General features: G+C 44.3%; 1 protein-coding gene across 6 annotated transcripts in view; it reads right to left on the bottom strand.

Annotated features, from left to right (window-relative positions):
* Positions 1-20,622, bottom strand: part of LOC142582248 (NF-kappa-B inhibitor delta-like) — a 61,344-nt gene that overhangs the window by 15,746 nt on the left and 24,976 nt on the right. For 3 of the 6 annotated variants that reach the window (XM_075691713.1, XM_075691716.1, XM_075691717.1), the window contains exons 6-7: positions 11,981-12,190; positions 10,524-10,583 (exon numbers count right to left, since the gene is read on the bottom strand). In XM_075691713.1, coding sequence (XP_075547828.1) covers positions 10,524-10,583; positions 11,981-12,190 — 270 coding nt within the window. The remainder of the gene's footprint in view (positions 1-10,523; positions 10,584-11,980; positions 12,191-20,622) is intronic. The other 3 variants (XM_075691714.1, XM_075691719.1, XM_075691718.1) reach the window with 1 other exon arrangement.

The raw sequence follows: 20,622 nt of genomic DNA, 5'->3' as shown, positions 1-20,622 counted from the left end.
GGGACCCTTGCAGTCAATAGACACTTCGTACAAAGAGCCGCCAGTTTTACAAGCATTATGTCTCCTCCATCTTTGATTAGGTCGACTGTTATTCCATCTTCTCCTGCCGATCTTCCTCGTTTCATGTCTTCCAAGGCCCTTCTGATCTCATTGCTAGTTAGAGGATGAGTTTCTGTATCCTGTTCATTACTGTTTCTAATTGAGGTATCCTGACTCCTCTGGGTACTGCACAGGTCAGTATAGAATTCTTCCGCTGCTTTTACTATCTTCGAGAGTGCTGATGATATTAGCCTGCTTATCTTTCAGTGCATACATCTTGGTTTGTTCTATGCCAAGTTTCCTTCCGAGTGATCTCAGGCTGCGTCTATTTTTTACGGCTTCTTCAGTCTTTCTCACGTTATAATATCAAATATGGCTTATTTTCGCCTTGTTGAAACTTCCGCGAATTCTATCTTATCTCTTCAGTTAGACATTTTCATTCTTTGTGGTTTCTTTATTAGGTCCTTTGTTACTTGGGAGAGCTTACCTACTGGTTGCCTTGGTGCCTTGCCTCCCACTTCAACTGCTGCCTCTGAAGCCAGCCTAGTTACGGTTTCATTCATTACCTCTATGTCATCTTCAGCTCTCTATTCTAGGGCTGCATATGTGTTCGCAAGTACAAGCCTGAATTTGTCTGCTTTTTTCCTTACTGCCTCTAGGTTGACCAGTTTCTTCTTAACCAATTTTACTCTTTCTCTCCTCAGATTGAGGTGAATCCTAGCCCTCACTAACCTATGATCACTGCACTTTACCCTACCTATCACTTCTACATCATGCACTATGCTGGGATCAGCAGAAAGTATGAAATCAATTTCATTTCTTGTTTCACCATTAGGGCTTTTCCAGGTCCACTTCCTGTTGTTACGCTTCCTGAAAAAGGTTTCATTATTCGAAGCTTATTCCTTTCTGCAAATTCTACCAGTACCTCTTCCTTTAGCACTCCTAGAATCACTGTAGTTGCCAGCTGCTTGTTCACCAGCCTGCCTTTGCCCCGCTTTTAAAGTGAAGTCACCCATTACTACAGTATACCGAGTTTGCACTTTTCTCATCGCTAATTCAACATCTTCATAAAACTGCTCTACTTCATCATCATCGTGAGTGGATGTTGGAGCGTAGGCTTGTACTTCCTTTAATCTATACCTCTTACTAAATTTGATTACGACTACAACTACCCTCTCATTAATGCTCTAGAATTTGTCAATGTTGCCCACTATGTCCTTATGGATTAGGAATTCCACCTCGTACTGCTTCTTATCTGGCAGACCTCTATAGCAGAAAACATGTCCGTTATTCAGCAATGTATAAGCTTCTCCAGTTCTAATCTCACTAAGGCTGATGATATCCCAAACAATGTCTGATAGTTTCTGAAAGAGTCCTGCTAAGCTAGCCTCACTTGACAGAGTTTGGCAATTGAAGGTTGACAGTGTCAGTTTCCACTGGTGTCCTGTCTGGACCAAGAGATTCTTAGCACCCTCTGCTGCGTTACAGGTCTGACTGCCGCCTTGGTCAGGTGCTCCGCAGCTGCTGTTGACTGAGGGCCGTGGGTTGATTGTAGGAATCATTCGGGAGATAGTTGCCGAACACTGCACCAGGGAGGCCAATTCCTGTTCTGGTGAGGGAGTGTTTGTTGAAGCTTAGTGGGCGTTCTTAATTTGGTTGTACCTGGATTAGTACAGCCCCACTCGCTCTCGGTATCTTTTGCTGGTGTCAAGCATCACTCCAAGCCTGCAGATTTGTGCACTGGAGGAAGTGAATTTCAAGCTCACCACCGTCGATTTGAAAAATAGATGTTCAAAAATGTTCAAATATTCGGTTCGATACGAATATACCAATCAAATCGAATATGCTGCTGGCTGTGCAGGAGCAAATATGGTTCTTAGCACTTGGTTTTATCGAATCTAAGAACATTGTTGCGATAGTGTAACGAATTTTATGATAATTTGATGCTCCTTGCTAAAGTTCACTTGTAAAGTGCACTTATCCGCTAAACGTCTAAACTGTGTGGGAAAGCCAGCCTCAGCAGCGAGGGGCAAGGGTCTGCAGACAGCAAGGATGCTTTTCTTTTCTTCTTTTTTTTTTGTCAGAGCCACCTTTAATTTTGAGTTCATTGGTTGAAAGCAAGTGCGATGAGTGACGACTGGCACAGGGTCAAATGCCTGCGAGTTTGCAGGCATTTGATGCGGTATATTAAGGTGCAGGTTAGCAAGGGCAGCTAGTAGGAATTACTCAATTTTCTAAGTTAACATGAGCAAAATGCACAATTTCTTTAGTATAATGGCTTGCTAGTCTAATTTAGTAACAGTGACAATGTAATTGTAATGTTCCAACACATCAAATTAATGTAACTTGCTAATAAGTGCATGTGCATATCGTTACTCGACATTCGATTCAATATGTGAAGCTTAAGTATTTGTATTAGAAAATTGTGATACTATTAGCAAACCCCTAAAAAAGCATTTCTTTTTTAATTGCATGTTTTTTGGAGGCCAGTTTAGCCTCGACTCATTCCCAGTTCTGGGATCTACTCCCGGAACTGCGGCAGAAATCCGCACAAGACAATAAAAAAATAAAACACGTCACAATGTTCGCTGCCAATTTTGTTCATAGAAAGGAAAATCTTCCTATAAAGAAAGACTCTTCGTAGCCGTCAGCACAAGAAGCAAGTGCTGCCACAGCTAGCCTTTGGCTGCCACTGACTTGTGAATTTGGTGAAATGGGCTATATATAACGTTTCCTCTACTCTAGAATTAAAAATAAAACTACAAAAGAAAATTACAGTCACATGCAGTATGAGCGGTAAAACGGTACCCGAGGTCGAAAGCGCCCCATGACTACACAGCGGCGCCGACATACAACAAATTGATTTCGGAAATATAAGTAATTGGAATAGTGTTCAGCTCTCTAAAGTCTCATATGCTGGTGCCAGTGAGCAGTCTTGGGGCCCCTTCAACTATGAGCACTGTCTTGCAGCGCATATTGCACGCAACTGTAGAACATAGACATCGAGAATTGAACCAACACTTTTCATTTAGGAACCAGAGATGGTACCACTACACTAATGTGCCACTCAAGATGGCGGCTTTCTGACGGGCTATTTGATACATTGTGAAAGGTACATTCAATTGCCTTTACAATGTTTCTTTCTTTTTCCCTGAATTTCGGCTTGTTAAGGCATCTTTCCTCCTAGTCTAGGCACATTGTATACACAGAACTTGGCTCCCTCACAAACATGGAGCCTGCGAGTGCCACTAGAAGCACCTTTCTTTTCAACACTATGGTTTATGGCTGTGTTGACATGGATGTGCAGCGCTCACATCTTCTACAGTGTGCAGTCACTGCCGTTTACTCCCTGAATGCACCTGCAGTGCAAGACAAGCGTAGTACAGTGCTGGTACACTTGCAGTCCAAGATGAGCGTAGTACATCGCTGGTATCATTGATGTTGTTGCTGCCAAAGAAGACACTGCAACACCTATTTCCATGTAAGAACCCCCCCCCCCCACATCCCTCCGGCTGCTGTCACCACTGTACATTTGGCTTCTGTTCATTTATTTATTTTATTTATTTATTTCAAGTACCTGCAGCGCCCGAAGGCATTATTGCAGGGGGGAATGTACAGTGTACATAAGCTCGACAAAATACAGAACTGGTCAACCAAAAAAAAAAAAATAACACAATATAAAAATTCACGCCACTAAATGCTCAGCAGAAATTCTCTGAACGATGCTTCAGTGTGACAATCAGCAATTTCCTGCGGTAGCTGATTCCACTGTGATATTGTGTGTGGAAAAAATGAATGCTTGAAGACGTTTGTTCTACAAATGAGTTCTCTTATTTTTAAATAGTGGTCACTTCTGTGAGATAAGAAATGAGGAGGTAAAAGGTAAGTTTCTCTATCTATTTTAACCAGGCCGAAATAAATTTTAAAAAGCATTTCCAACCTCATGTTTTTTCTGCGTGTGCTTAATAATTCCCAGCCCAAGCTATCCTTAAGTGCTGTAATACTAGAAGTAAAGTCATAGTTATTGCAGACAAAACGGGCTGCGCGGTTTTGTACATGCTCGAGCATATTAGACAGAGTTTTGGTTTGCGGGTCCCAGGCCATACAGGCATACTCTAATATGGGTCTTACGTTCGAAAAATAAAGTAGTTCTTTAATTCTGTTCATTTTTCTTCTGTTCATTTGACTCCGGTTAATTAGATTTTTCAATTAATTTCATCCCAGCCGAAGGTCCTGGCCAGCGCCCATGTATTTCTATAAACTCAATGTTTCATTATTTCGATCCTAAAATTAACCTTTGCGAGATAATTTGCACTTGACTAGTCAGCAAGCATGTGCCTGGCCCCTATGATGAGTCTAACAGCAACCCCTTTAGTGGCAGCGCCCGTCTCAGCAAAGTTTAGGGGGCAGTGAATGTGTTAAACGCACGTCATTGCTCATTGAAAACACTCATTTTTGGCCTGCCCTAGGAAGATTTCCCACCAATAGCCATAGCTCACAATGTCTGATTATGGTATTTACCCGATTCTAACATGTACCTTTCTTTTCCTAAAAAGAAGATTGGCCTTAACGTTGCCTGCGCAGTGCAACTGAACAAGGACACTAAAACCACCTTTGCAAAGTTTGTATGCTTTACCGCATAACAAGCACGTATCACGGTGAAGCTCACTTAAGAAAAAACGTGTGGCGAAGCTGACTTTAGGAAACCGGCTGCAATTGTGCAACGATCATCATCATCATCAGCCTAGTTACGCCCACTGCAGGGCAAAGGCCTCTCCCATACTTCTCCACTACCCCGGTCATGTACTAATTGTGGCCATGTTGTCCCTGCAAACGTCTTAATGTCATCCGCCCACCTAACTTTCTGCCGCCCCCTGCTACGCATCCCTTCCCTTGGAATCCAGTCCGTAACCCTTAGTGACCATCGGTTATCATCCCTCCTCATTACATGTCCGGCCCATGCCCATTTCTTTTTCTTGATTTCAACTAAGATGTCGTTTACCCGCGTTTGTTGCCTCACCCAATCTGCTCTTTTCTTATCCCTTAACGTCACACCCATCATTCTTCTTTCCATAGCTCGTTGCGTCGTCCTCAATTTCAGCAGAACCCTTTTCGTAAGCCTCCAGGTTTCTGCCCCATATGTGAGTACTGGTAACACACAGCTGTTATACACTTTCCTTTTGAGGGATAGTGGCAACCTGCTGTTCATGATTTGAGAATGCCTGCCAAACGCACCCCAGCCCATTCTTATTCTTCTGGTTATTTCAGTCTCATGATCCGGATCCGTGGTCACTACCTGCCCTAAGTAGATGTATTCCCTTACCCCTTCCAGTGCTTCGCTACCTATCGTAAACTGCTGTTCTCTTCCGAGCCTGTTAAACAATACTTTAGTTTTCTGCAGATTAATTTTCAGACCCACCCTTCTGCTTTGCCTCTCCAGGTCAGTGAGCATGCATTGCAATTGGTCTCCTGAGTTACTAAGCAAGGCAATATCATCAGCGAATCGCAAGTTGCTAAGGTATTCTCCATCAACTTTTATCCCTAATTCTTCCCACTCCAGGCCTCTGAGTACCTCCTGTAAACATGCTGTGAATAGCATTGGAGATATCGTATCTCCCTGTCTGACGCCTTTCTTTATAGGGATTTTGTTGCTTTCTTTGTGGAGGACTACGGTGGCTGTGGAGCCGCTATAGATATCTTCCAGTATCTTTACATATGGCTCATCTACACCCTGATTCCGTAATGCCTCCATGACTGCTGAGGTTTCAACTGAATCAAACGCTTCCTCGTAATCAATGAAAGCTATATATAAGGGTTGGTTATATTCTGCACATTTCTCTATCACTTGATTGATAGTGTGAATATGGTCTATTGTTGAGTAGCCTTTACGGAATCCTGCCTGGTCCTTTGGTTGACAGAAGTCTAAGGTGTTCCTGATTCTATTTGCGATTACCTTAGTAAATACTTTGTAGGCAACGGACAGTAAGCTGATCGGTCTATAATTTTTCAAGTCTTTGGCGTCCCCTTTCTTATGGATTAGGATTATGTTAGCGTTCTTCCAAGATTCCGGTACGCTCGAGGTTATGAGGCATTGCGTATACAGGGTGGCCAGTTTCTCTAGAACAATCTGACCACCATCCTTCAACAAATCTGCTGTTACCTGATCCTCCCCAGCTGCCTTCCCCCTTTGCATAGCTCCTAAGGCTTTCTTTACTTCTTCTGGCGTTACCTGTGGGATTTCGAATTCCTCTAGGCTATTCTCTCTTCCACTATCGTCGTGGGTGCCACTGGTACTGTATAAATCTCTATAGAACTCCTCAGCCACTTGAACTATCTCATCCATATTAGTAACGATATTGCCGGCTTTGTCTCTTAACGCACACATCTGATTCTTGCCTATTCCTAGTTTCTTCTTCACTGTTTTTAGGCTTCCTCCGTTCCTGAGAGCCTGTTCAATTCTATCCATATTATAGTTCCTGATGTCCGCTGTCTTACGCTTGTTGATTAACTTAGAAAGTTCTGCCAGTTCTATTCTAGCTGTAGGGTTAGAGGCTTTCATACATTGGCGTTTCTTGATCAGATCTTTCGTCTCCTGCTATAGCTTACTGGTTTCCTGTCTAACGGAGTTACCACCGACTTCTATTGCGCACTCCTTAATGGTGCCCATGAGATAGTCGTTCATTGCTTCAACACTAAGGTCCTCTTCCTGAGTTAAAGCCGAATACCTGTTCTGTAGCTTGACCCGGAATTCCTCTAGTTTCCCTCTTACCGCTAACTCATTGATTGGCTTCTTGTGTACCAGTTTCTTCCGTTCCCTCCTCAAGTCTAGGCTAATTCGAGTTCTTACCATCCTATGGTCACTGCAGCGTACCTTGCCGAGCACGTCTACATCTTGTATGATGCCAGGGTTCGCGCAGAGTATGAAGTCGATTTCATTTCTAGTCTCACCATTCGGGCTCCTCCACGTCCACTTTCGACTAATCCGCTTGCGGAAAAAGGTGTTCATTATCCGCATATTATTCTGTTCTGCAAACTCTACTAATAATTCTCCTCTGCTATTCCTAGAGCCTATGCCATATTCCCCCACTGACTTGTCTCCAGCCTGCTTCTTGCCTACCCTGGCATTGAAGTCGCCCATCAGTATAGTGTATTTTGTTTTGACTTTACCCATCGCCGATTCCACGTCTTCATAAAAGCTTTCGACTTCCTGGTCATCATGACTGCATGTAGGGGCATAGACTTGTACCACCTTCAATTTGTACCTCTTATTAAGTTTCACAACAAGACCTGCCACCCTCTCGTTAATGCTATAGAATTCCTGTATGTTACCAGCTATTTCCTTATTAATCAGGAATCCGACTCCTAGTTCTCGTCTCTTCGCTAAGCCCCGGTAACACAGTACATGCCCGCTTTTTAGCACTGTATATGCTTCTTTTGTCCTCCTAACCTCACTGAGCCCTATTATATCCCATTTACTACCCTCTAATTCCTCCAATAACACTGTTAGATTCGCCTCACTAGATAGCGTTCTAACGTTAAACGTTGCCAGGTTCAGATTCCAATGGCGGCCTGTCCGGAGCCAGGTATTCTTAGCACCCTCTGCAGCGTCACAGATCTGACCGCCGCCGTGGTCAGTTGCTTCGTGGCTGCTGGGGACTGAGGGCCGGGGTTTGATTGTTGTATTCATATAGGAGGTTGTGGCCAAGTACTGCACCAGGGTGGCCAATCCTGCTCTGGTGAGAGAGTGCGTTACCGGTTCTGGTCACCGGGATCAGGCCGCACTCCAGGCCTGTCTGTGCAATTTTCTCAACACACGGTTTTTTTTTTTGTATTTTCCGGTGGAGAATTGCGCGGCACCGGGATTTGAATCACGGTCCTCTTGCACTGGAGACGGATACTCTACCGTCCCCGCAGGAGTTAAATTAAAAATTGAATTATGGTGTTTTGCGTGACAAAAACCACTTTCTGATTATGCACGCCGTAGTGGAGGACTCCGAAAATTTCGACCACCTGGGGTTCTTTAACGTGCACCTAATTCTAAGTACACGGGTGTTTTCGCATTTCGCCCCCATCGAAATGCGGCCGCCGTGGCCGGGGTCCGATCCCGCGACCTCGTGCTCAGCAGTCTAACACCATAACCACTGAGCAACCACGGCGGGTCCCGCAGGAGTTGTACGCCTCATTTAACCTACAGTGGTGCCCTATTTGATCAGTCAAGGTGGACCAATCTGAGCTCGGTTATACCGCATGGATGGCACTCGGCTAGAGAACCTGGTATTTATGACCTGCACATGTGTGGCTACACATAATTGAGGATATATAATTTTCTTTTTTTTTTTAGGAGGGTTTCCGTTGTGCAACAATATTTCTTGCTAAATAATCAGGTACGCATTAGAATTCTTTTTTGTTTAGGTGCTTTTACATCATTTCTAAATTGTTTTTTTTTTACTTTTAAGACATAGAAAATGGGCGCGTTTTATTTGGGGATGTGTTAGAATCGGGCAAATACTGCTGAATGAATCAGCAGTGTGTTTGGGCCCACTCTGTTTTTTGTATCTTGTTTAATTTGAACTACCAGATAATTCTACCAATCTCATTGGTACCGTAAGGGTTGAATTAACGGAAGTCAACTGTACTCACAAATAATACACACAATTCACACCATGTTGAAAATTATTCTGGGCAAAAAAGGCAAGTACTGCATCCAAGCATTTTAATTAAACAACAGCCTCCAGGAAATGACACCTGTGTGTGAAATTTGAGTGCAAGCAAGCTAGTTGTTTAATTGGTACAAGCATTTATACCGGGCTCACTTAGGCATGCAATATCAGATAAATTGTCCAAGATAATGAAAGAAAAACCTATCCTCCATCCAACAGTAGCACAGAGTTTTAAAGGAAAGCCTTGAATTAGAGTTGCTGATTACTGTATTTACTCATGTAAGGCCCGTAATTTCTTCTCTTTGATTTTTTACAGGGTGTGGGCATTACACAAAGGAGGCTCATGGCTACTCGTTGAAGCACTGAACTGTAGTCCGACTGCTATGCAGGAAAAGACTGTCACTAGCGGCAGACTATGAGCACATTTACAGTTCCAAACCAACTTTTGTACACAGACAATACCGCTGAAATGTACGAATAATTGGGCCGACATTTAAGTGAATTGTGGAGGTAAAAATCAATTCTGCTGTTTTTTAGACCACCAGCACAATGGAAAATTCATTTACAGACTTTTGCTCAGTGTTGTGCGCCATTAACATAAAATTAATCTAAAGTTTTGTGATGGCCAAGGCCTAGGGTGCATCCCGGGTCATCGTGAAGTGCAGATACTGTGCATGTGGCCTTGACTTTGTGTCAGTTAAGCTATGCTGTGCAAGATCAGTCTGGAACTTTATATGGCTCTATGGCAACAAGCAAGCTTACGCCATTCTGCAGCCCAGTAAGTGCACAGACGAACTTAGTAGGTTGTCACAGTAGTTTCCAACTGATTGGTTATGGACCCAAACTTCACTTCAGGCTTGTAGCCATCAGTCCAGCCTGTGCATGTGATACCACAACCAATTATCGATGTGGTCTGCTTGTACAAACATTTTAAGGGTGAACCTCCCAAAACGACTTGCCACCCACCCACTCCACCTGCCGGCTAGGCCTGACCGGCAGTGCTTCATCGATGACCAATGTTGCAATTTAGCTCGACTTTTAGTGTTTCCATATGGGGTGCGGTGACGGTGATAATGTTATCATTAGCCAAACTACCGTATTTACTTGCATAATGATTGCACTCGCGTAATGATTACACCTGTAAATTTTGTCGTCAAAATTCAATATTTTTAATTTTCCGTGTAATGATCGCACCCTGAACTTGCCGCAGCGATATGTCGTGTGCCAAGTCTAGCTAATAATGATCGCGCTTACCATCTGTCGAATGCTACGTGAACGACTCTTCAAGACAAACCAAGCGGTCTGCACACACCAAACATTCTTAAGTACTAGATGCCTCATTTCATTACTTTCATCACTTTCCGCACTTCCATGAGCAAAAAAAAAGCTGCAATCAAACTTGCCTTGATTATGTGTAGGCTTTATAATGGTTGTGGTCAAAAACAACAAAAAAGGCGCATTTCGATTCTTCTCATCTGCACTCATGGGCACGAAACAAATCGCGAGCGGCAACGATAGTAGCCACGTTTACACTGATACGTTAAAGGTGTACCCTATTCATATGCCGACGCTTGTAACACAGCTAAGGTATTCACCCACCCTTAGCGGAAACATGCTGTATTAGGATAGTAGTGAAGACAGATGCCGCAGTTTCCGCAGCATGCCGGCCATGTGTTTCTATGTCACTGGCAGCTAAGCGCGCCCATCTGTTTCTGTCCCCTCAAAATGGACATGGCTATGTTATTGCCGCAAACTTGCTGATATTAACAATATTATTCATTATTGATACGGAAGAAACTGTTTCAATGCATGTAATGTACTCACGAGAAGAAAAAAAAATCGCATTTGGCTTGCTCCGCTGGCTGCCATTCTTGTTTTGGTGTCCTGCAGCAAATGCGGGACGAAACATTCTTTTATTTCTTTTCGTGGGAAATTTAACCCGCGTAATTATCGCACCCCTGATTTTGCGTCAATTTTTCTGACAAAGAAGTGTGATCATTATGCGAGTAAATATTGTAGTGCCATCTAGTAGCAGCTTGTGGAATGTTGGTATGAATGTGTCCCAAATTTTCGCACTCCGAGGTGGGAGTCCAGCCCTTACGCAAGTAAATACGATAATTCAACTTCGCTCTACAACCTACTAGCCTCCTGGTCATCTCAGATGGTAGAGCGACTGCCCCAAAAAGACAATCTATGGTTCGATACATGGACAAGCACAAATTTTTCTCCAGCTCTGAAGCTTTCTTTATGAAAACCGACATGAGATTCCTTCGCAGCTTTGTACTACTGTTGGGTGGTTGAAAATATTCCCTTTCATGAAACTTTCTCTAAATTGCAGATTTCCACATCATTTATTTGCAGTTTTAATGGATTACATGCTTGCGTTTCACCTAAATACAGTCGACTCTCATTACAACGGACCCTGATAATCCGACAAAAAACGTCCGTTTTATCCACAGTCCGTAATATCCAATATGCCTCACTTCTGAAACTTTCGTTGCAATGTCTACCAACTTCATTGCAAAGAGTGAGTGACGAATGTCCACAGTAAAAAACAAACAAAAAGGTTGCACTTTTGCTTGAAAGGCAAAGCATCGATTGCAATAGCAAATTAAGCTAATTAAGCAAGATAAGCGCGGCAGCAGCAGCAAGTGAATTGACTTTCGTGCTATCTCACTTCAATGCGAACTAAACGTTGAAAGCACAGTGCATACGAAGCTACCCATACTGGGTGCACTTTATCCACATAGCAGATTGCTTTCAAGATACGGCGTCCTCGCAGGCCCGCACTCTGTCCGCGTCACAGATCGCTTTCAAGATACAGCGGCCGTACCGTAAGGGGCAGCTGCTGGAGAAAAATCCCCCCCTCTCTCACCTCACCGCTCAACCCCACCCCCCGTGACTCGCACACGAAAGAAGATGGCGCATGTCTGCCCTACCTTCCTCCCTCGCGCACACGATATTGAGCCGTGACTGTCGGCTGAGCCTCACAAGTCGGTTGTCAGCCCGTGTCGACATGGCAAAAGTATGTTTTATATGGCCAGTATTAAAAAATAATTCTGCTAATTTCATTTGCTGCAGCTGATAGTTCGTTGTAGCACGGTCCGTTAAAAGTGAACTTCATTGCATTATTAAAATAGGTAGAACAAACTAAGGCTTAAATATAGTCCGTTATACCCGCAAGTATGTTGTACGCGGGTACGTTGTAACGAGCGTAGACTGTATCTGCAAAGCTTTACTTGGTGTAGTATTGTGAGTAGAGGTTTGTCAACTGTGCATACCTCCGACTGTTGGTCGGGGGGCAGCAGGTCAACTGGGCACATTCCTTCCTTGTTACGTGCACCCAGGGGTGCCCCGTGGTGCATCAGCAGGCGCACCAGCTTGTCCTGCTCTCGGCTGGAGGAACGGCAAGCCATGTGCAGTGCTGTGTCACCCGCGTTATTGGCAATGGCAACCAGGTGGCGGGGGTTGTCCGCATTCAGCAACAGAAGCTGCAGATGACATGCCAACAGGTTCTTTTTGTTCTTTTTCAAAAAATAGTCACAATTTGCCTAAAACATAAAGGAAGCCCATATTTCCGTAATAAGAAGAGAAGAGATATTTCTCTTTCAGTGACAGTAGACACATCCACGCACGTGACTTCCTTTTACTAGTTCTTTCCGGCTGTGGCAAGGAAAAAAGCCCCAGACATTCAGCTGCAAGTAAATTGAACTCTCTGTTTAAGCAATGTGGCTCCGTTTTATTTTAGTCTGCAATCTACAACTGAATTTGGTTATTTCCACCCTGAGAGGACAGATGAAATTCATCTAGTAATTATTCGGCAGGTCGAATTAAACAAGATGCAGAAAAAATGGCAAAACACTTGCCGCTTCATTTGGCAGTAATTGTCCAATTCTAACTCACCCCCGAATCAAGCTTTCTATTTGCCCAAAGTAGAAAACTAACATAGAAACAGCACCAGAAGCCCTAAACGAAGTAGAAATCCAATGCACTTCCAATTTTTTAGCACGAAGAATGGGCGAGCGTTTAATGTATTGTGCAATGGCAGCCACTTCATTATAATGAACTTTGCAGCAATATATTCGTGTTATGTGGTAAAACATACAAACACCACAAAGGCAGTTTTGTTTCGTATCCGAGTGCACTGCACAGTCCATTCTCAGCCCTAATTTTTTGGAAAAAGAAAGAAACGGCATGCATCAGAATCGGGTAAATACCATGATCATACAATGTGAGCTTCGTTATTCCTTCAACATCTTCTTAGGCCAGGCTGAAAATCGGTGTTTTCAAGAGGAGATGACGTGTGCCACTGCCTTCTAAGCTTTGCTGGGACAGACGCTTCCCCTGAAAGGGTTGCTATTTGGGTCACCATAGGTGTCAGGGGCATGCATGCTGACTGGTCACGTTCGAATTATCAGACAAGGCCAATTTCTCAATCAAAATAATGAAAGCTTGGGCCCATAGTAATGCATGGGTGCCGGCCAAGACCTTCGGTCGGGATCCAATTAAGTGGAGTCAAATTAATGGAAGTCAACTGTATTGGTATATACGACCATTTTAATGATGGCACTGCAATGTTTGACCGGATGTTCAACGTGTTTCTATCAGCGATGGTTAAGAAATAAATTTTTGTTCCTCATAATCTCAGTAGCCAATATTAAAATTGTACATGTGCCCCCCAAAAAACAGGACTGTAAAAAAAAAAATGAAAAAATAGAGAGAGAGAAAGAAGAAAAAGAGGAATCACCGACGATTACGATACAGCTATATTGGCTGGCGCGGACAATCTGTCTCGTGTAGTGTGTTGCAAATGGAGCTAAGTGTGGCATGACTGCCCAGCTAATCAGGAGATCGCGAGAGGCAGTGTGTGGTCGACGCGTGGGCAAGATTCACAGCAGCCATCACAGACACTCAGGCAGTGCTTTGTTTCCATATGCGTGACGTGCCACACTCCGGCACCATCTTGTCGGCACTGTCACCGCAGAGCCCTTCTTGCACAGCACTACACTTTTCTCCCGCTTTTGCCATACCCTCTTTCTCCACTTTCCTCCTTGCTATCAGTGTCTTTCATTCCCCGCTGCGCTCCACGTTTGCTCTTTCACCTTTAACTGTGCTTGTTCGCTCGGTTACAAGGGATGCTGACGCTCACCGCAGGAAGCGGCGCCCAAGAGCTGCACTCTAAAAAGAAGGATTAGCTAATACAAGAAGTGCTTAGTGCCCTTTGAAACACCATATTTGCATGATTCTACCGTGCCCCCGATCGTAATGTGCAGTTATATTACAATCCAAATGTATAAAAAAGAATAACTTGCTGCCGATTCTACCGTGCACATCAAGTAACGAAAGCTTAGTCGATGCGTACCGTGTTGAAACAATTTTATGGGACATACAAAGGCACACAAACACGCACACAGGTGAATCTTAGCAGCTAGTCGCTATCGGAAACTGACGACACCTCCTTATCACTGTCTACCGGCTACATAAAGTCTTCAGTTCCATCTAATGCATTAGAAATGCGTTAGATGGAACAACAAAACAGCAAACTCCAAAATGACGGCCGCAAAGCAAGCAAAACAATGTTCGTTTGATGGCAGTGTGGCTAGCTACAATGCATGGAGCATTTTGTTTTAGTAAGAATCAGTTTATTTTTTGATTTTGAGTAGAATTAGTTAAGACTGTAATGCACATGCAAATTTGAACACACTTTTTATTGAAAAAAGGTACACATTAGAATCGTGCAAATACGGTAATCTCTAATGGAGTCAACACACTTGTCCAACCTTTTCTCCAACTGTTCAAAGCAACCCTGGATCTCCTCAAGCTTAAGGGGGGATGAGGGTCTTGAAAACTTTTTTTTTATTTCTTAACATATCTTTCTGAAAATTGGCATGCAGATATATCTTTGAATGCTGATTCCAAATATATATTCAGATTTTATATATCTCATCTAGAAATGAAGATATTGCAAAATAATTTATCCCACATAGGTCTTTTCTTACGGGCCATTATGATAATTTCTTAATTAAAAAAACTAGTTTTAAAGAATAGCTGTCATTTTCAAGGGCCCACTGCACATCCTAAAGCTAAAGAAATTTTTAAAAAGTCGTCATATAGGTCATGAATGAATAACAAAGTAGGAAGAAAAAAACAATGTGGGAGTAATTAGCTTACATCTGACTTAATTGCTAGTCTATTGGGTTTAATGAAAAATGGAAAGCTTTAGGATGTAGCTGAGGTCTTACTGAAAAAAATGATACGTAATTCAATAAAATCAGTTGATGCAAACATTATGAAAAGTTCTGTAAGGCAAAGGCATTTGATCGAAAAAGCAAAGCTGAGAAAATTGCATTCAAAGTTTTGCTGACTCTACCACTTTTGTTTACCTATCACATGGAAAAATTTAATGCTTTAGCATGCAGCCCAGTCATTACTGAACACAATAACACCAAACTCACAGAAATCTGTTCATGTAAAGATTGTGAAAACTTCTGTATTGCATTGGCACTTGACAAAAAAAAAGCTCAGAAAGTCACTTGCTATTTTCTTAGAATCTGCCACACATTCACAAAAGTCCTGGGCAGTAGTGCTGGGTTCTGTCAGGCATGTGCTTCTTGGCCATCCTCTTCTTCATCTTTTCAGCATTGGTGTGACTTTTATCAGACCTGCAGAGCCTCTGTTTATCTTTTTCAAGGCTCCTACGAATGAGGTAGCTCCCAGGACTGTAACCAAGCTGTGCTGCAACAGCTCTGCTGGTTCTCTCACTGCTCTCTCTCACTGCACTTTGCGAGTTGGAGAGTGGCCATCCCACATTTGCTGCAGCTTGAGGACGCAAATAGCTTCTTTAGCACACAGAGATCAATGATGATGTACTCTGTGCCGCGATCGTCGTCTTCACTTCCTGTGCCGACGTTCATTAGCTCGAACTTGCGGAAAGTCGCGGAATTCTTTGCCAATGAAGTTTTAATGTTGTCTGCGTATTTTTTCGCGCCCCGCGCACTTCGCCTCCGTGAAAAACACCATGTCGAAGCGTTGAGCACGCGAGCTCGGTTCAGCCGCGTCCGTCGGCACCGAAGCGGCGTGCGGAAACGCCGAAGTCGACGTTAGGCTTCGGTCAGCCGGCTCGGCCGCTTCCGACGACACGGAATCCGCAGCGACTTGCAGCGTCTCAAAAGTTGGTATTTTCGACGGGCTTAGTCCAGGCGCATCCACCGGCACTGCAGAGACTTGCGGTAACACCGAAGTTGACACCGATCGGCACTGTCCAGCCGCGTCCACCGGCGAAGCTAGCGTCGATGGGGTTTGTTCAGCCGCGTCCTCCGGCGAAGCTGTTGTTGGCGAGCTCAGTCCGGCCGCATCCACCAAGGGCACAGCAGCTTGCGGCATCACCGAAGCTGTAGTTGTCGACGATGTAGCGCTCATCTTATTGCATGCGCGTGTCTTTTTGCTGACTGCTTTTCGCGTGCTTGCTTTCAAGCGCGCGTCTCGCGCCATCGTGACACGCGGAACAAAGACACCAGGCACGCAAAAGCAAGAAATTTGTGGTTAAAAGAAGCGACTCAATAGCCAAAATATCTACAAGAACGATAAAGAGAAAGGCAGAACGTTAAATACTAGGAAAGAAAGAGGAGCGCGAAAAATGACGTGCGTGCAGGCGAGAGCAGACGACGCGAAGGAGTCGAACAACGCGGCCCGCGGCAGGCGAAGCATGCGTCACGGCCAATCAGAGGGCTGCCCTCGAGGAGGCGCCCGTTTCACCCAATCAGCGGCTGTCTCGCGACGATTTCCCGCTTGAGAACGGGTGCCGATCGCTCCGCTGCACGAGAGTCTACAGCGTGCCGAGGGGCGCCAGAATGGAGAGCGGGAAACCAGCTTTCAAACGAGACCAAGATGGCGCCGATCGGTTCGCGTCGCGCGGAGCTACGGCAGCTTGAAAATGAGGCAAACATTCGCGCTTGGCGTTCAATTTCGGCTCACCGACGTTTCTAAATTGCCTTTTTTTTATACTTCGAGTAGGAATTGAGCCATAATATTTTGTAGAGACATAGTTGGGACATTAAAGACTTCAAAAACGCAATTTTTGAAAATTGCCATTTTTGACCATTTTTCGCGATTTCAAGACCCGCGTCCCCCCTTAATACTGTTGAGTGCCCTCTGCGAAGTAATAAATCTGCTTCATTTATTGAATTTTCTTTAAAAAGAAATAAAAGAATCACAGGAAGCTTGGTCTGATGAATAAGATACATTGGCCCATCCCTGAGAAGCTAATTACCACGTCATAGCCAAACCAGTTGGAGCTGCGGTGCTGTCGTGATGGAGAAACCAGACACCTGCATTCTACAATTTTGCACATTCTTTCTTAATCGCCTTAATAATTCCAAGTAAAACAGGTGATAGACAGTCTTTCCAGGAGGTGCAAATACCCACTGCAAAATTCCACAAAGACCAAATAAAAGATATATTAAATGATTAACATTGTCTTCCCACGAGTGCACTTGTCGCATTTTTTCAGTCTTGCTGAAGATGTGTTTTGTGGGCTCGAAGCTTGCTTGGTGCGAGCTCTTGAAAAGCTGTCATGTTATCTGAAAGGCTCTTCCTTTGTTTTTAACATCGATCACTCCCACTTAGTGCGGTTGAATCGAATGTCAAACAAAAATGGTCGCTTGATGAGGCGGAGTCTAGCACTTCAACAGTTTGATTTCCTAGTGCTGCACAAGAAAGGCAAACGCCATGCAAATGCTGACTGCCTTAGCTGCATTCCCTAGATTTTTTTTTTTTCGCTTGTTTGCATGCAAGTTGATGCAGGCCTTTTTGATTCTTGTGTTGTTTTCATGTGTTCTGCTCCCAGTTAATTCAACTGCCGGGCTTTCCTAAGCTTGGGCGCGAAGTTGCTTCTGACGTATTTACTGTGTTTTTTCCACTCGTTCACTAAGGTCCCTTCAGATCCTGTCATGTCGGCTGACGGGATGAACCACGCGCCAAAGGTCTGCGGCCGGCTCCCTGTCGCTACGTGCTCGGCAGCCTTTTGGCACTCGGTGAGTAGTGCTAATTATCAGCGTCACCTCCTCCTGGGCATCCCAGCCCCTCACCATGGGCTTGTTGTTCGAGCCTGAAGACACACAGTGCTTTCTTCACCCTTTCTGCGATGTCTAGCTCAACTTGCCCGCCTGTGCCACCATGCACCTCGGCGTCTTCACCTATTGCAAGCACAAGGAAAATGTGATCGTGCAAAACTTGTCAGTGCTGTGCTTGGACAATCTTGTTTCCATCATTGGCTACCTGTTCCCACCTCCAGTTGTTCAAGAAGTGTCATCCTCTTGAACGCCTTCCAAAATGGGTAGCTCTGGCCGAGCTGTAACATTTGCGGTGCTGGTCACATTTTAAGTTGGGGCCTGCAGATAAGATTGCCTCGCTTGCCGCAATATCTTTTATTTTATTTTGCCACCCTCTGATTGGCTACTTAGTGCACAAAAAGCACGTCACTGAAGGAATAAAGGCGATCATTTTCCTGGCGCTGAGTGGGTCATCTGTTCCCTAGGCCGGTCGTACTGCCACCCTCGGCATCTAGCCGCCGAATATGTAACAGCCTCCAGTAACCCGGTGCTATTTTGTGAACTGTAATATGTTTAGGGACAAGCTAAAGCTCTCCAATTACTTTATTCTGTCATGGGAAAACAAGGGGAAGGTGGGAGATGGAAATTCAAGATGATGTATTGAAAGCAACATGTAACACATTCTGCTAATTGACACTGAAATCCGCATCGTCATCGATAATCCGAAATCCATCGTGAATTGTGCGCCATCATGAATGGAGAGAGTGCCAGGGCGCAGGAGCACATTGGCGATGTTGGTGTCGCCGCGCCAGCTACGCACCTTTACTTTTTCTGAGGTATTTTAGCGCACAAAAAGGGACGCAGGACAGTGGCAAGACGCGGACACAGCGCTACCGAAACATGCCCTAACCTACACTCTTTCAATTTACTTTTTCCATCTGCGGCTCGTTCTTTAGACCCGACTGGAGAGAGACGCATTGGCACCTAGCCAGGCATAGCCAACGCCTCGGTTACAGGTCACTTCTCTCCAGTGAGGTTCCGTACAAAGCTCAAGGATGATAAAATCGTCGCCGTGTGCCGTATGCTGTACGTGCGAGCAAAAGTGTGCGAGGGTGAGCTGGCTTAGGCGGCTCAATCCAGCATGCGCGAGTGAGGAAGGCGGGGCGGACGCACGCCCTCCTGACGCACAGGGGTGAGGCGAAAGGAGAGTGGGCGGGGGGACCTTCTCCCGCCGCTGCTGCTTATGGTACGGCCATGTGGGCTTAATATCTTGAATGCGATCTGCAATGTTTGCAGAGTGCATGTAGTGCTGGTAGCTTTTTATGCAATGTGCTTTCTATGTTTCGTTTGCGTTGAAGCGAGAGCTGTATGAAAGTCAACTCGCTCGCTGGTACTGCTGCGATTCCTCACTTCAGCGTTTTTCGTTGAGTTTGCGCGGTCATAGAGCGAGATGTGTTCATGTTTACCTGCATGCGTAACACCGTACTTGTTAATTTAGTTAGTAAGCGAATGTTTACAAGTTTATATGGCCGATAAAACTACTATCCTTACTTCGTATAGCTATCTACTAATTTGCTATCACAATCGATGCTTTGCTTTTCGGGCGAAACTGCGTCAATCCTTTTACTCCGTGCCAGTCACCGCGACAAACTCGCGGATGGAGCAAGAGCCATCTCGACATCGGTCACGTCGGACCGCGTTGGCTGAGCCAGTGCTTCAAAGTATAGACGTTGTTGTTCCCGCCAACGTGACATAGTGCGTGTGCGCACATGCTCAAGCCACGTCAGACAATACATGCGCCTTAACCGAGCGATTTTTTTTTTCTGATTTTCATTAGTTCGAATTTTGTATAATTCGAATTTCTGTAGCATCCCTGCAGAATTTGAATTAACAAGCTTTTACTGTATACGCCATTTTTGTCAAGCAGGGCACACATATCCTCATTACCTGCTTCTGCCTCCTTATAATTTCTGCAAGTTGATCAGAATCAGCCTGTGTTGCTAGTAGTATATCATACAATCAACATATGCATCCTTCGCACGCTGTTTTAGTTTATTAAGCACCATTTGTACTAGCATCATCTGTCAGGACTGCCAATTAGTATAAAAAAAGTTACCGGAAAAGAGATGCTTTTGAAAAGGCAATGAATCTCTTATACACAACCCTGTGATATGTTGTTGAGGCTAATAAATCGACAATCAGTGTTGGTAAAAGTGGGTATGGCAAATTGACAGATGCCTAATGTCACCAAAATCAGAAAGGCACACAGCTGTAACAAATACATAAAAATTTTATTCTGGAGTTTAATGTCACGAAAGTGCCAGTTGGTTTTGAAGGATGCCATAATGGAGGGTTCGGCATTAATTTAGACCACTTCGGTTTCTCTAACTTGCACCCAACACATTTTTTCCTTTTGCCCTGTGATGACAGGTTCCTCGAGTACGAGTTATTCAAGTGAGGCAGAGCCTCACCCCAGGAAAGACGAAATAATTTTTTTCCAAAAACAAAACTTAAAGGGACACTAAAGTGAAAAATGATTTGGTCTGCATCAGTAAATTACCGTTCTACAACACCAAAAACACCACTCTTACAACGATAAGGCGTTTGGTAAGCCAGAAAAAGCGCAAGAACGAAGTACGGGTGGCGATGCCTACTTAAGTTCCCGCACCTGGGGGCTGTGACGTCTCGAATTTTGATGGCATCTTCTAGGACCTACTACAGTTGACTCCCGATAATTCGAAGCCGCTTAATTGGAATTTTCGGTTAATTAGAAGTGAAGTGCTGGTCCCGTCAGTTTTGCATGTAATCCTATAGAAGAAATCGCTCGATAATTCGAAGTCCTCATCCAGTAATATTGTTTAATTGGAAGTTAA

This window comes from Dermacentor variabilis, chromosome 5, assembly GCF_050947875.1.
Source record: "Dermacentor variabilis isolate Ectoservices chromosome 5, ASM5094787v1, whole genome shotgun sequence".
Classification (NCBI taxonomy): Eukaryota; Metazoa; Arthropoda; class Arachnida; order Ixodida; family Ixodidae; genus Dermacentor; species Dermacentor variabilis.
This window is presented reverse-complemented; position numbering and strand designations above follow the sequence as displayed.